At 41.8% G+C, this 13,659-nt stretch overlaps 2 protein-coding genes across 2 annotated transcripts in view; one reads left to right on the top strand and one right to left on the bottom strand.

The window, feature by feature from the left end:
• Positions 1–13,659, top strand: part of tpk2 (thiamin pyrophosphokinase 2) — an 88,822-nt gene that overhangs the window by 39,788 nt on the left and 35,375 nt on the right. The gene's annotated exons all lie outside the window — the stretch shown is intronic.
• LOC138410571 (rho-related GTP-binding protein RhoA-C) lies at positions 9,574–13,163 on the bottom strand. Its single transcript, XM_069527321.1, has 4 exons — positions 13,008–13,163; positions 11,909–12,029; positions 11,696–11,826; positions 9,574–10,178 (listed from the first exon to the last, which is right to left on the bottom strand). The coding sequence occupies exons 1-4, from the start codon at positions 13,161–13,163 to the stop codon at positions 10,005–10,007; spliced, it is 582 nt and encodes a 193-aa protein (XP_069383422.1). The 3' UTR covers positions 9,574–10,004.

Genomic DNA, 13,659 nt, shown 5'->3' with positions numbered 1-13,659 from the left:
GCTTGGATGGATGAGGCTGATTATAAGATTTTCAAAGGAGTTATAACTTTCTTTCGGTCGAGGGTTGATAGATAGGTCAGATTTAGAGGTTGCTGCAACCCCTCCACCTCTGCCTGTGCTTCGAGAAGTATGAGTATTAGTATAGGTTGGGGGCTTCGTTTCATTTAAGCCTACATATTCTCCATCTTGCAGCCAGGTTTCTGTTAAACATAATAGATCGATTTGGTGATCGGTAATCAGGTCATTAATAAGTAATGATTTTTGATTGAGTGACCTGATATTTAATAAACCGCCTTTTATAATTCTGTGTTTTGTTACAGGTATATTGGCTGTGTTAACTTTTATTAGGTTTGAATATATTATTCCTGTCCTGTTTGCTTTTGATTTAATGAATTTAGGGTGTCGGGGGCAGACACAGTTTCTATAGGATATTGTGAGGATGACTGTTCAAATAGAAGCGCAGAGAAAGGTGTAAGACTGCGACTCTGCCTCCTGGTCTCAACTCTGGATTGTCACGGTGTGGACTGTCTAACAAACGTTGTCATGTTTCTAGATATGAGAGCTGCTCCATTCCAAGTGGGATGAATACAATATCTCCGAATCAGACCAGGTTTCCCCCAAAGAGTGCGCCAATTATCTACGAAGCCCACGTTGTTATTTGGACACCACCTTGACAGCCAGCGGTGAAAGGATGACATGTGGCTGTACATGTCATCACTGGAAACATTAGGCAGGGGTCCAGAGAAAAATTACGGAGTCCGACATTCTCTTTGCATATGTACACACCAAATCAATATTGATTTTTGTGACCTCCGACTGACGTAGTCACAGTCAAGAATAGATAACCCTTCCCCCTCATGACGTCAGTGTTTGATCAAATACAACAAGTGCAGATCTTCACCAAGTTGGATCTGCGAAATGCATACCACCTTATCCGCATTCGGGAGGGGGATGAGTGGAAAACTGGTTTCAACACACCAAGTGAGTATTTAGTGATGCCGTTTGGTCTCACCAATGCCCCAGGAGTGTTCCAAGCTTTGATTAATGATATTTTAAGAGACTTTTTAGATCAGTTTGTTTATGTATATCTAGATGATATTCTTATTTACTCTCCCGACGTGGAAACCCACCAGAGACACGTTAAGCTCGTTCTGCAACATCTTCTAGCTAATAAGTTACATGTGAAAGCAGAAAAGAGTGAATTTCATGCCGATACCATCTCCTTCCTGGGCTTTATCGTAGCCCCTGGAAGGGTTAAGATGGACCCAGCTAAAGTGAGCGCTGTAGCCAAGTGGCCAACACCTGATAGCCGCAAGAAAGTGCAGCAATTCCTAGGTTTCGCTAACTTTTACAGGCGGTTTATCAGAGGCTTTAGCGCAATAGCAGCTCCTCTCCACACTCTCACTTTTCCGCAGGTGTCATTCCGCTGGTTCGCTGACGTGGACGCAGCGTTCCGAGAGCTGAAGGGGCGGTTCACCATGGCGCCTATCTTCACGCTTCCCGATCCCTCTCACCAGTTTGTGGTGGAAGTAGATGCATCTAACGAGGGGATCAGGGCCGTCTTATCCCAGCGAGCCGAGGTGGATAACAAGCTGCATCCCTGCGCCTTCCTGTCCCGACGCTTGAAGGCAGCTGAGCGGAACTACGACGTTGGAAATCGTGAACTGTTGGCGGTGAAGGTGGCGTTGGAGGAGTGGCGGCATTGGCTGGAGGGGGCACAACACCCGTTCTTGGTTTGGACTGATAACCTGCAGTATATAAAAGGAGCTAAACGATTAAATTCCCGTCAAGCTCGCTGTTCATTGTTTTTTAACAGATTAAATTTTTCCTTATCTTACAGACCGGGGTCCAAAAACATTAAGCCTGACGCCCTGTCCCGCCTATTCAGCCCCGAGCCTGTTGCCACGGATCCCGAGCCTATCCTTCCACTTATCCGTGTGGTGGGGTTGGTATCCTGGCACATAGAAGCCGAGGTGAAGCAAGCGAATGGTGAGACCCCGCCACCTAGTGGGTGCCCTGAGAACCGTCTGTATGTTCCTGTTGATCTGCGCCCACAGGTGATTCACTGGGCTCACTCGTCTCTGCTCACCTGTCATCCGGGCGTACGACCATATTCGCCATCACACAGCGGTTCTGGTGGCCGTCCATGGAGCTGGAAGTGCGGGAGTACGTTGAGGCGTGTCCAGTCTGTGCCAGGAATAAGAACTCCTCCAGAACCCGCGCAGGCTTGTTGCAGCCTCTTCCTATTCCGTCCCGGCCGTGGGCGGAAATTTCTATGGACTTTGTCTGTACACCACGGTTTTAACAGTCGTAGACATTCGCTAAAATGGTTCACTTTATAGCTTTGCCCAAATTGCCCTCAGCCAAAGAAACGGCCGAAATTATGATGAACAATGTTTTTAAGATTCACAGATTCTGACAGGACATCGTGTCAGATCGGGGGGCCCCAGTTTATCTCGCGGTTCTGGAAGGAGATCTGTAAACTCATCGGTGCCATTGTCATGGTTGTAATAGTGAACATGGGTTAACCAAGAGCTTATGACTGAGTAGAATAATAATAATTAATGGCAAAATGTGTTTAAAAAGACTGTCATGATTATAATACCGGATAATAAAATGTTTCATGTGTTTAAAATAGGATAAAATGAATGAAAATAATAATAATTCATGTTCATGATTTTCATATGCTAAGATAGCAGTTCATTAGAAAGAGTGAGTTAAAAAAGAATAATAATTAATTGTTTTCAAGTGTCTTGAGTTAAAAGAGGTTAAAATGATGATCGATCATCTATTCAGTGTTCAACTGCTTTTGCCTCGCAGGTATTGAAACAACAACAGAGACAGGACTGCACTTATAGATAAAACACTTTATTTTATATCATTTTTGTTTACAACTTTGTACTTACCTTTGATCAAATATGACTTGCATAAGTATTTCTGTAACTGCAATTGTGTTTTATTTTCTTTTATTAAGTCCGTGGCGAATGTGCTGCACGGCGATTGATTGTTGATGTCTGTTCCCGTGTTGAAGGAGAAGCAGGATGGCTGACTGACGAATACACACTGGCTGCTAACTCGTCGTGCTTGTGTAGTTTCTTTCCACCTTTTTTACTTTATATTTTCCCCGGCAACGGGGCGTAACACCATCGGTGTCATCGGTGCCACTCCATGACGCGGGGGTTTTCCCCGCGTCATGGAGTTATGGGCGAATTATGGGCGTACTCGACCTGACATGGGTCGAGTACGCCCATAATTCCCTTCCCACCTCAGCCACCAGTATGTCCCCTTTTAAGTGTGTTTTTGGTTACCAACCCCCGATCTTTTCTGAGTCCGAACCTGAGGTGTCTGTCCCATCAGCCCATGCCCTATCTGGGCTGCAGCGCAACAGACTCTTATACGTCAAGGGGACAGAGTTAAGAGAGCTGCAGATCGCAGCAGGAGACCGGCTCCTGTCTACCAGCCTGGCCAGCGAGTCTGGCTCGCGGCCAAAGAACTGCCTCTTCAGGTGGAGTTGCGCAAACTGGCTCCACGCTTCGTCGGTCCGTTCCCCATCACCAGGATTATCAATCCAGAGGCTGTGCGTCTTCGTCTGCCTCGGTCCCTCCGAGTACATCCCACATTCCACGTCAGCAAAATTAAGCCGGTCAAGGAGAGTGCTCTGTTTCCAGCTACCAAATCACCCCCTTCTCCCCGTATGGTCGATGGAGGGCCGGTGTACACCATGCTGGCGGTGCGTAAAAGGGGCCAGGGCAGGAAACTCCTGGTGGACTGGGTGGGGTATGGACCTGAAGAACGCCAGTGGGTTCCGGACAGTTTTATTATGGACTTGGATCTTATCAGTGACTTTAATAAAGAACATCCAGACATTCCAGGGCCATCTGGTATTTGGCCATAGAGGGGGGCCAATTTGTTAGATTGGCATAGAGACTTCCAAAAATGAATTTACAGAGCCTGATAAATTATGTGACACACAGAAACAAGATCTTCTAAACAACTGACAGAAGATCTGAAAATGAATCCATTTAATGGTACAAAGCAGGGGAGAATATAATAATAATAATAATAATAACTGCATTTGTATAGCACTTATTAGAAGCCATTGTTAGCTGCTAATGCTATGTTGCTAAGCTAACACGGGTAGTGTGTAAATCACAGTGATTTAGAAAATGAGTCGCTAAGAGAGGGAGAGGTGAGTGTAAGGAATAGTAAAACTGTGAGTGTGACTCAAAATTAGCTTCAGTGAGTCAGATATTAGCAGAATAGGGAGAGACGAAAAAGAGAAGAGTTCAAAACAAGGAGGTGACACAATACGCTCACCGCAATACGTCAGCACGTCAACAACACAACACGTGTTATTTATTATTTGAAAGTTAATGTTAGTTCTGTTAGGCTTTTCATTTTCTTTGCATGCATCTAACTACTTTCTTTAACCTGGCACCAACACCTCACACACTCATCTCCACAAACTTAACACATACATGTGATCTCAGCCACATGGTCCCACCACTCCAGGGGGCCTTTTGTCTTCATAGTGGCCAGCTGCCATTTTGAATCTCAGTCACACACACACACACACACACACACACACACACACACACACACACATCTGTATATAGTAAGTACACCTTTTGTAAGTTTGTGTGTTTATACTTTTATTTTTTTCATAATAAATGTTTTTCTTTAAAACACGTCTTTATTAATGTTGCATAAGTGTGAATTTTGCCAACCTCTATACTGTCAAGAAAGAGAAGAGATACTTTATTGATCCCTCAAGGGTAAATTCTTTTTACACTCATTTTTTTAGATGCACTTTTTTTTAACCCTGAAACACAATCCCACACACACAAAGGCCGACGCCTGCCGACCCTGCTTCTATGGATTGGTCCCCCAGACGGCGGCGCACTCCTGTTCCGGGGTCCAAGGTGCCTGTGCGGCGGCGCCCACCTTCCAGGCCGCCAGAGAGACGCCGCATCCCGCGATGCCCACCTGCTTGACGCCCGGAGCGCCTCCTTTGGTGGGGTGGGTTCCTCCCCTGGGCGGATGGAAGGGGGGGAGCAGTTCAGGCCGGATAGCTCCCGGTCCTGAATCTGACAGTGGGGGTATGTAGAGGTGAAGGGGCTGGGAGAGCACCGTTACCTGCACCACAGAGGATCAGTCAGCACAGGTGAGAGCTGTTAGCTGATTGATCCTCATGCTTGAAAAGGCAGCAGCAGAGCTGCCTCGTGGAACACACTGGGGAAGAGACTGGGCGAAGCTAAAGGTCCAGCAGAAAGTGCTGGACCCTTTAAGTTAAGTGTTCTGTCAGTTCTCTTTGTATTAAATGAAAAGATGTTGCTGAGCACCTAATGGTTGGACTGGTTCGTCTCTGGCTGTCGTGGTGTGTACCCCGTGGCATGGTCGACTGCCACAACACCATTTAATGGTGCCACGTTTAATGAGTACATAGTCACAACAGTGATTAAGTGCAAGTGTTTGTTTTCCTGGTTCTTTTAAAGAGCTGGAAAAATCGTCTCAGCAAAGACGGTTTCTTTGATTTGCTCTCTTTCACCTTTATCATCTCTTCTAGGATTGTTATTCTCCTAATCATTTCCTCGCTCCACTTTACTTTATCCTCCTCCATTGCCTCCAGAGCTTGCTTAGTGGTGTTGAGAGCCACCTGAATTGTGGACATTTCCGACTGCCACTGGTGTCTTTCCTTCCTTCCTCCTTCCTGTTCCTGTAGCAGAGCTGCCTTGAGCCTGGAGGTTTCCTGACTATGTGTAGCCAAGATTTGGGACTTCTCATGCTCCCAAAGGCATCTTGACTTTTCCAGTTGGTCATGGGCTTGAACCAGGGAGGTTTGGATTTTGGATGTTTCCTCAATCTCTCTGGCGAGGCATGTCTCTTTCTCCATTGTTTTCTCTCTTTCAGTTTGGACAGCTCTCTCAAGGTCACTGACCTTTTGGCTACCACTTGACTGAAGCATCCTCAGTCGTGAAACTTCCTTCCCTAGACCCACTTTAGTGGCATAAATATATACAATTTTTCGCTCCATATCCTTTGCCTTTCTGACGAGGTCATCATTTTCATGTAACTGAGCGATCATTTTCATGTGCTTCTCATACAGGAGCTGATTCGAGAGTTCAGAGTAGGCATGTGTGGTCAAATCAACCCCACTGCCAGATTCAAACTTAGGCTCAGATGCAGACACAAATGCAGATGCCTCTGTGTGTGTAGAAACATCAGCTGTCCCAGCAAACTGTGTTTCTGTGGACTGAGAAGTCGATGCCTCTGCCTGTGGAGATGGAGGCTGAAACACTTTTGTCTCTTCCTCCATCCCCAGGACAGTCTGGTCTTCAATTGTCTCTTTCCTCAGGACAGTCTGGTCTTCAATTGTCTTTGTTGTCTCTTTCCTCAGGATAGTCTGGTCTTCAATTGACTCTGCTGACTCTGTCCTAGGGATAATCTTTTCTTCATATATCTCTTCTGACTTTATACTCAGGACAATCTCGTCCTTATTCATCTCTGCTGAGTCCACCCTCAGGACAGTCATGTTTGTTGCCTTTGTTTCCTGACATGCTGGAAATGGAAGGCAATATACAACTTCCTTTTTTTTTCTTTGGGGGAGACTGCACTTTCCTTTTCACTTCAAATGCAGATGCCTCTGTGTGTGAAGAAACATCAGCTGTCCCAGCAAACTGAGTTCCTGTGGACTGAGAAGTCGATGCCTCTGCCTGTGGAGATGGAGGCTGAAACACTTTTGCCTCTTCCTCCATCCCCAGGACAGTCTGGTCTTCAATTGTCTCTTTCCTCAGGACAGTCTGGTCTTCAATTGTCTTTGTTGTCTCTTTCCTCAGGACAATCTCGTCCTTATTCATCTCTGCTGAGTCCACCCTCAGGACAGGCATGTTTGTTGCCTTTGTTTCCTGACATGCTGGAAATGAACGGTGATATACAAGTCCCTTTTTTCTCTTTCGGGGAGACTGCACTTTCCTTTTCACTTCAGGTCTAATGACGGGAATTCCATATACAACTCTTGCTATTATGTTCTTCTTCTTCTTTTTAGATGTAGTTGTCTTATTATTCTCCCCAATTTCACTTCTGTCTGGTTTATAGATCTCTCTTTGTAGTGGTGGGAAATTAATATCATCCATTGATTGATTGAACGTTAGAAGCGGTCCATTGCTTTCGGTCACTTTATTCCTATTCATGCTGAGATTTCTGTATGAATGTGTGTGTGAATGGGTGAATGGAAAACTGTAGTGTAAAGCGCTTTGAGTGGTCTTCAAGACTAGAAAAGCGCTATATAAATACAACCATTTACCATTTATGTGTGCAACTGTGATCTGATTTCCTGTTGAAGTTGACAGGTCTGTTAATAGTAGCACAAAGAGAAAAGAATTGGTTGCCTGGCTGAGAAAACTGAGATGTGTGGCCTGTTGACTGCACCTCTTCATCTAACAGCTCATAAGGGTTGCTCCTGACTGTTCCATTTCTCCCTGCAATATCTCTAACTAATCCCTGGTTGAAAAAATACCCCAAATAACTGTTACCTTGGTTTGTAAACATGTTACATAGAATAAAGCAAATGTTAATAGTAGTGAAACAGAAAAACTCCAGGCCTTTTTATCGTTTGCGTGTTGGACGTAGTGTGCACAGCTTTTTATTAACAGTCTAGGATGTAGTGTTACGTTTTCATTCATCCTACCTGGTTTATCTGCATAAAGATTTTATATTCAATATTTACATGAGATGAAACAGAACTTGCTTATTTACTGTTCACGTGTGTGGCTTTGAATAGGTTTGAATGATGTTATTTTTACATACATAACACTGCGGCTATTTCAGGTCTGTTAAGCCATTGACACAACCTTCAGGCCATAGTTCACAGCTTTTTGAAATTCAAACATCAAACTGCATCAAAACATAAACATTTAGCTTTGAGGTCAAATTGATAAACAGGAAGTGATTCTGTGAATATACAGTGTCACAAAGAAATGCAATATGTCACCTTGTACTTTACATATACATTACATATATACATACCAGCCAAAAAATGTTGTCTTTTTAACTCTGTGTTCAAGTGAAAAATAAAATAGAGTAAAATCCATAAAATAAATGTTATTATTATTAAACTGTTATTAATTATTATTAAATAATTATTAAACTGAATCTCCTCTCTCTCACTTCTGTCCTGTTTGGAGATGCCTTTAGGAAGTGATGCGAAATTCATTTCATCCACCTTCGGCAAGGATTCAACCTCTGCTTGAAATGCATTGTCTTCTGAGGGTTGACTGTTGGCAGCTCAGTTTATTTTATTTTGAAGAAATGACACCACTACTTGAAACAATACAATTGATGATCAAATATAATCTATTTAATGTGAATGTGGACAGCAGTGACATTATAGTAATATGTTTTTAATTGGCTGGTGTGTACGTCCTCATGATTGAAAATGCAAGGATTTGTTTAGTAAATTTGTTTTTGCTGCATTTGTTAGATTGGCATAGAGACTTCCAAAAATGAATTTACAGAGCCTGATAAATTATGTGACACACAAAAACAAGATCCTCTAAACAACTGACAGAGGATCTGAAAATGAATCAATTTAATGCTACAAAGCAGGGGAGAATATAATAATAATAATAACTGCAATAACGGCAGCGATAAAAGACCGGGAACACTTGAGCACCATCAGGTATTAGATCTGACTAGTTAAAATGTAAACAACAGTGTTAAGACATTTAATTATTATTGATAACAGACACAATTCATATCATAATTAATTACTGAGATATTGTAATTAATAATAGTAATAATGGTAAAGTTGTTGTCCTGAGGTTCCGGGGTCAGAGACATCTGAAATGAGAGAGAGAAAGAGAGAGAGAGACTATGGGAGTACAAAGTGAACTAGTCATTGACATGTATTAAAATAAATAAATGAATGAATGTGGGGGGGCAGAGAGACAGAGAGAAGTGGAGAGGTCCTCAGTGCATGATGGGAGTTCCCCCAGCAGTCTAGACCTATAGCAGCATAACTAAGTGATGGTTCAGGACTCACCTGATCCAGAACTAACTATAGGCTTTGTCAAAGAGGAACGTTTTAAGTTTAACTGTAAGAGATGGTGTCTGCTTCCTGAACCCAGAGTGGGAGCTGGTTCCACAGGAGAGGAGCCTGGTAGCTGAATGCTCTACCTCCTGTTCTACTCTTACAGACTCTTGGAACCACAAGAGAGCCTGTGTTTTGTGAACGAAGTGATCTGTTTGGATAATATGGTGTTATGAACTCTTTTATATATGAAGGGGCTTGATTGTTAAGGGCTTTAAATGTGAGGAGCAGGATCTTGAATTCTATTCTGAATTTTACAGAGTTTTGTCACTTTAAGGCCAAGTTAACTCAGTCAACTTTTATTAATTAACAAGCAGGTATAAAACACTCATGGTCGTTGGTCTCATTATGTTTTTATACTTAACTGCAAACAATTAAACTCTGCTTTTTAATTGAAAATTGTATGAAATATCACAGGTTCATAAAAAAGAAAAGCAAGTCCATAAAAAGTTTGTTAGTTCTAACTTTGGAATTTAAGGAGAGTGAAAAACATACAGAATGAAAGACAAGCACAGTCACACTGCAAGCCACGGAAGTCTTCCAACAGTTAGTTAGGCAGGCATTCGTCTGATTTCGACCACCAGCCACAGAGGAGCTTACTGTACTGGAGTAAGAGTATGAGCAGGAGAGATGTTCCCTTCTCGTCATGTTCTCTTAATTTCAGCTTTATTGAGTCCTAAACTCGAGATTACAGTATTTCTATTTGAAAGCTAAAAGCTATAATGTCGAACTTAAATGTATATACATGTATTCCCCTTTTCCATAGCATTTCACCTTCCTTTTTTTCTTTAGCCTGGTTTCATCCCTACAACTCCCCAGTCAACTGTGCCTACCTTGGTGGAAACAGGCACAGGGATGTTTTTCTTAGCCGTGTTTATTTCCCTCCTTCCCTCCTGATCCTGCGTCACCTGACACTCTATAAAAGGCAGCAGCCGCTTTTCTTGCCTCTTCTCTTGGCCTGCAGTGCTGCCCTGGTGGCCATCTCAAACACCTCCCTCACGCCATCCTTCGTCTTGGCCGAGCACTCCAAGTAACCAAAAGCATTGATCCGGTTAGCCATTTCCCTCGCCTCATCAGACTTCACTGGTTCCTGTGTGGCAAAATCAAAAAAGAAAATAAGTTCAATGGGATGACTTGATGGTTTGATCTCTTCACATCTTTCTATCTTTCTAGCAGCTGATACATGCAGTGAATATGTTGGCTTGTGCATAGAGTTTACAGCACCGATGCTGCACCTCGTCAGAATCACAGAAATCATTCATAATGATGTGACCTAGATATTTCACTTGGTTCTTTCTTTAGGACTCGGCCTGTTCAATAGAATGAGAGAAAATTAAGTCTCTGGATCCAACACTCTTTTTAAACATGTCATAGGCTTGTACAGTTGCTGTAAACCAGCACTGTGAGGAGACAAGACAACTAAATCATTTCGTGGCCAAAAATGCTGTTATAAACTTTACATATATATAAATATTTTTTTCCCTTTTAATGAATTAATTGTATTAAACATCAGCCCTGATCATAAATACCAAATATTCATTCATTTTTATTATTTCAACTCCAGTTTGACACCATCGGTTTTTATGCTAACTATATAAAAACAAAACACAGAAAATGTCATATTTTCCCTTGACTACATGATAATGTCATTATTTTTGGAAGGTTAACAGAGCCTGGCATATGTCACTGATGTTCACTAACATCATTTTTGCATAATTATTTTGCTGATTAGCAACACACAGATGCACAAACACACTTACACATACACAGTTACAGTGAAAGCTTAGCATGCTGTAACTCATACAGATATTCACAGCAAAATGTAGGTTTCACACATCATTTCACTTGCATACATTAGGTTTATGGGTTCCATTATACAGAAATAGTGCCACTACAGGAAATACTATGTATTTTACCTTTATGCCAAATGATGGAAAATGGGTCAATATATAAAATATAACTTTGAAGCCAGGACTTCAGAATGAAATAATAAAAATGTGTAATGCATGATTTTATGGTTTCATGGCAAAGAGATAAAAAGCAGTTAAAATGGGTTCCAATGGGGCTTTTTTTTGTGCCACAAAGGTGATAAAAGGTTGTATTTTTTTACACAAATTTTAAAATCTGCAGAAAATACACATCTTTTGAAAGTCCCGAGTCATATGCATTAACACAGTGAGAATTATCAAAAAAAGAAAACTTAAATGGCCAAAGATGTCCAGAAGGTGCCCTAAGGGTTAACAATGCTATCCCCACCATACAGCCAGTCCTTAACTCTATTAACTGTTTGGAGAGACCATCCATATACAGAGTGAAGTGGACTGGTGAGAATATTCCACCTTGTCAAACCTGATTGTTACTAGAGTGTGCAGATAAACATTTACTATCTTGTATAGCTTTGCAGTGAGAACCAAAAGTGCAGAAAATGGAGGACTCCTCACTCTTACAGTTTCACAAACAGTTTCCCATGATTAACTCAGTCAATTTGATGCATTTTGAGATAAGTAACCTTTGGGATTATAATGAAATTCAGTCTAAACAAACCCCCATAGGTTTGAATTTGTATAAGCTGCAGAATGAGCACAGTTAAGTACAGGCCTCACTCACCTGTTTCATCTTGGCTAACTCTCGACGGGTGTGTTCATCATTCCGCAGGTCTTTCTTGTTTCCCACCAGAATAATAGGCACATTGGGACAGAAGTGTTTGACCTCTGGAGTCCACTTCTCTGGAATATTCTCTGCATCGGGCACAAAGTGTCCATGTTGAATGTGGAGCAAATGGTACATTTGTCAAAACCAATGGCAGGAAAGAAATCTCACCTAGGCTGTCGGGGCTGTCGATGGAGAAACACATGAGGATGACATCTGTGTCTGGGTAGGAGAGAGGCCTCAGCCGGTCATAGTCCTCCTGTCCTGCTGTGTCCCAGAGAGCCAGCTCCACCTACAGGGGTCGAGGACATTAATGCTTACATACTTCACAACACCACCATATCTGCATCACAATTAAATGCTACAGGGCTCAGTTACAAGGTTTGTGCCCTAGATTCTGACAACATGAGATAGATTCAAAGACAACCAGGAAAACAGCAGAAAGGTTGGATAGAACAGTTGTTTGACAAAAAATTGTTCCAGTACACAACAGTCAATTTTTCATTTCTGTTGATGTACAGGTTAAACAAGTTATTATTGAGCTTTGTTCAATTTGTTAAAAATGCATCAAAATGTCAAACTGGTGATTTATTATCAGGTTTAAAAGCCATGGCTCAAAATCAGGAAAAGTATTCAGATTCAGACATCAGGCAGATTCTGGGTGAGGGAGAAGCTTTGAAATACAACTAAACTAAAATCCAGAGGCACTTTTAATCTTAAAACATTTTCTTGAAAATATTTCGCCCAATTGGATGGCAACGTGGACGTTTGATCCAGCGGTCAATGTGGATTCTACATACTGTGTATATATGTCTGGATAGATTACTTTATTCATAGATTACTTTATTCATCCCCGAAGGGAAATTAAGTCTATGGACAAATCCGCCAGGCCAATATACAACCCAATGTTACCTTCTTCCAGATGTGTTGGTATCAGTGTACATGTTTAGAGATAAGTGAGATGAAATGACAGAATTTCACAAACAAGTTTATCATTTAAAAATAGCGTCTCTATGTTCATTTATCATGGACAAAAAAGATGAAGCATTGCACAAGCATTAGTTTAAAACATATTACTAACATTTGATATATTGTTAGCATTTTTTGTTTTTAACTGTCCAACATAGTATCATCCTTAAAAACCAAGTGCTGCTCAGGTTACATTATGAAACAAACCTTCAGGGTCCGAGGCTCAGTCTACACACCCTATGCTGTGTTAATTGACTCATGACAAAAAGAAAGAAATGTGACATTATAATAAACAGCTTACCTGTTTACCATCCACCTCAATATCTGCCACATAGTTTTCAAACACAGTGGGCACATAGACCTCAGGGAACTGATCTTTGCTGAACACTATGAGGAGACAGGTTTTGCCGCAGGCTCCATCACCGACTATCACTAGTTTCTTTCTGATTGCAGCCATTTGAAAGAATGAAGAAAGACATGTACTCTGTTATTGATTCTGTGCATTCAGAGCAAAAACAACCCTGCAGGGTGAGGAGCTTGATTGGTGTACAAGCACAATGATGAAATAGGACAGGATGAGAGTTTTAAGATGGTGTGAGGTATGGATCCATGAAACACTGTCAGGAAACACTTAACAAAACTCTGGAAACCTATTATGGCCACAATCATTTCATCTCCTGCTTTTTCAATATGTGGAATTAAACTCTTTTTGAAAAAAATAATATCAACCAGAAATGTTTGCTTGATGATGCAAATTCACAATATAGATGATGCCATGGCTCTTTACAGAGTAAGTTTGAGACCTGACAAAATTATAGAGTAACTCAACAGTTCCTGCAAAGAGAAGCTCACAGGGAGAAACGAGGTGGAGGGGGCATCTGCCAATCAGACAGTGAACTTTGACTATTTCATCTGTCTAATGTATCTGCATTTATATGTGCGTGTGCGCCACT

The sequence above is a fragment of the Paralichthys olivaceus genome, chromosome 6 (assembly GCF_024713975.1).
Source record: "Paralichthys olivaceus isolate ysfri-2021 chromosome 6, ASM2471397v2, whole genome shotgun sequence".
Taxonomy (NCBI): Eukaryota; Metazoa; Chordata; class Actinopteri; order Pleuronectiformes; family Paralichthyidae; genus Paralichthys; species Paralichthys olivaceus.
The sequence above is the reverse complement of the archived record's forward strand: the minus strand, read 5'-3'. Positions and strand labels throughout refer to the sequence as shown.

Bases quoted from the DNA above. Each gene is read 5' to 3' on its own strand.
- LOC138410571 (XM_069527321.1), bottom strand. From the start codon at position 13,163: ATGGCTGCAATCAGAAAGAAACTAGTGATAGTCGGTGATGGAGCCTGC. The intron at 12,030-13,007 runs GTAAGCTGTTTA...CGACCCCTGTAG, and splicing joins TTGAGGTGGATGGTAAACAG to GTGGAGCTGGCTCTCTGGGA. The intron at 11,827-11,908 runs GTGAGATTTCTT...TGCCCGATGCAG, and splicing joins CGACAGCCCCGACAGCCTAG to AGAATATTCCAGAGAAGTGG.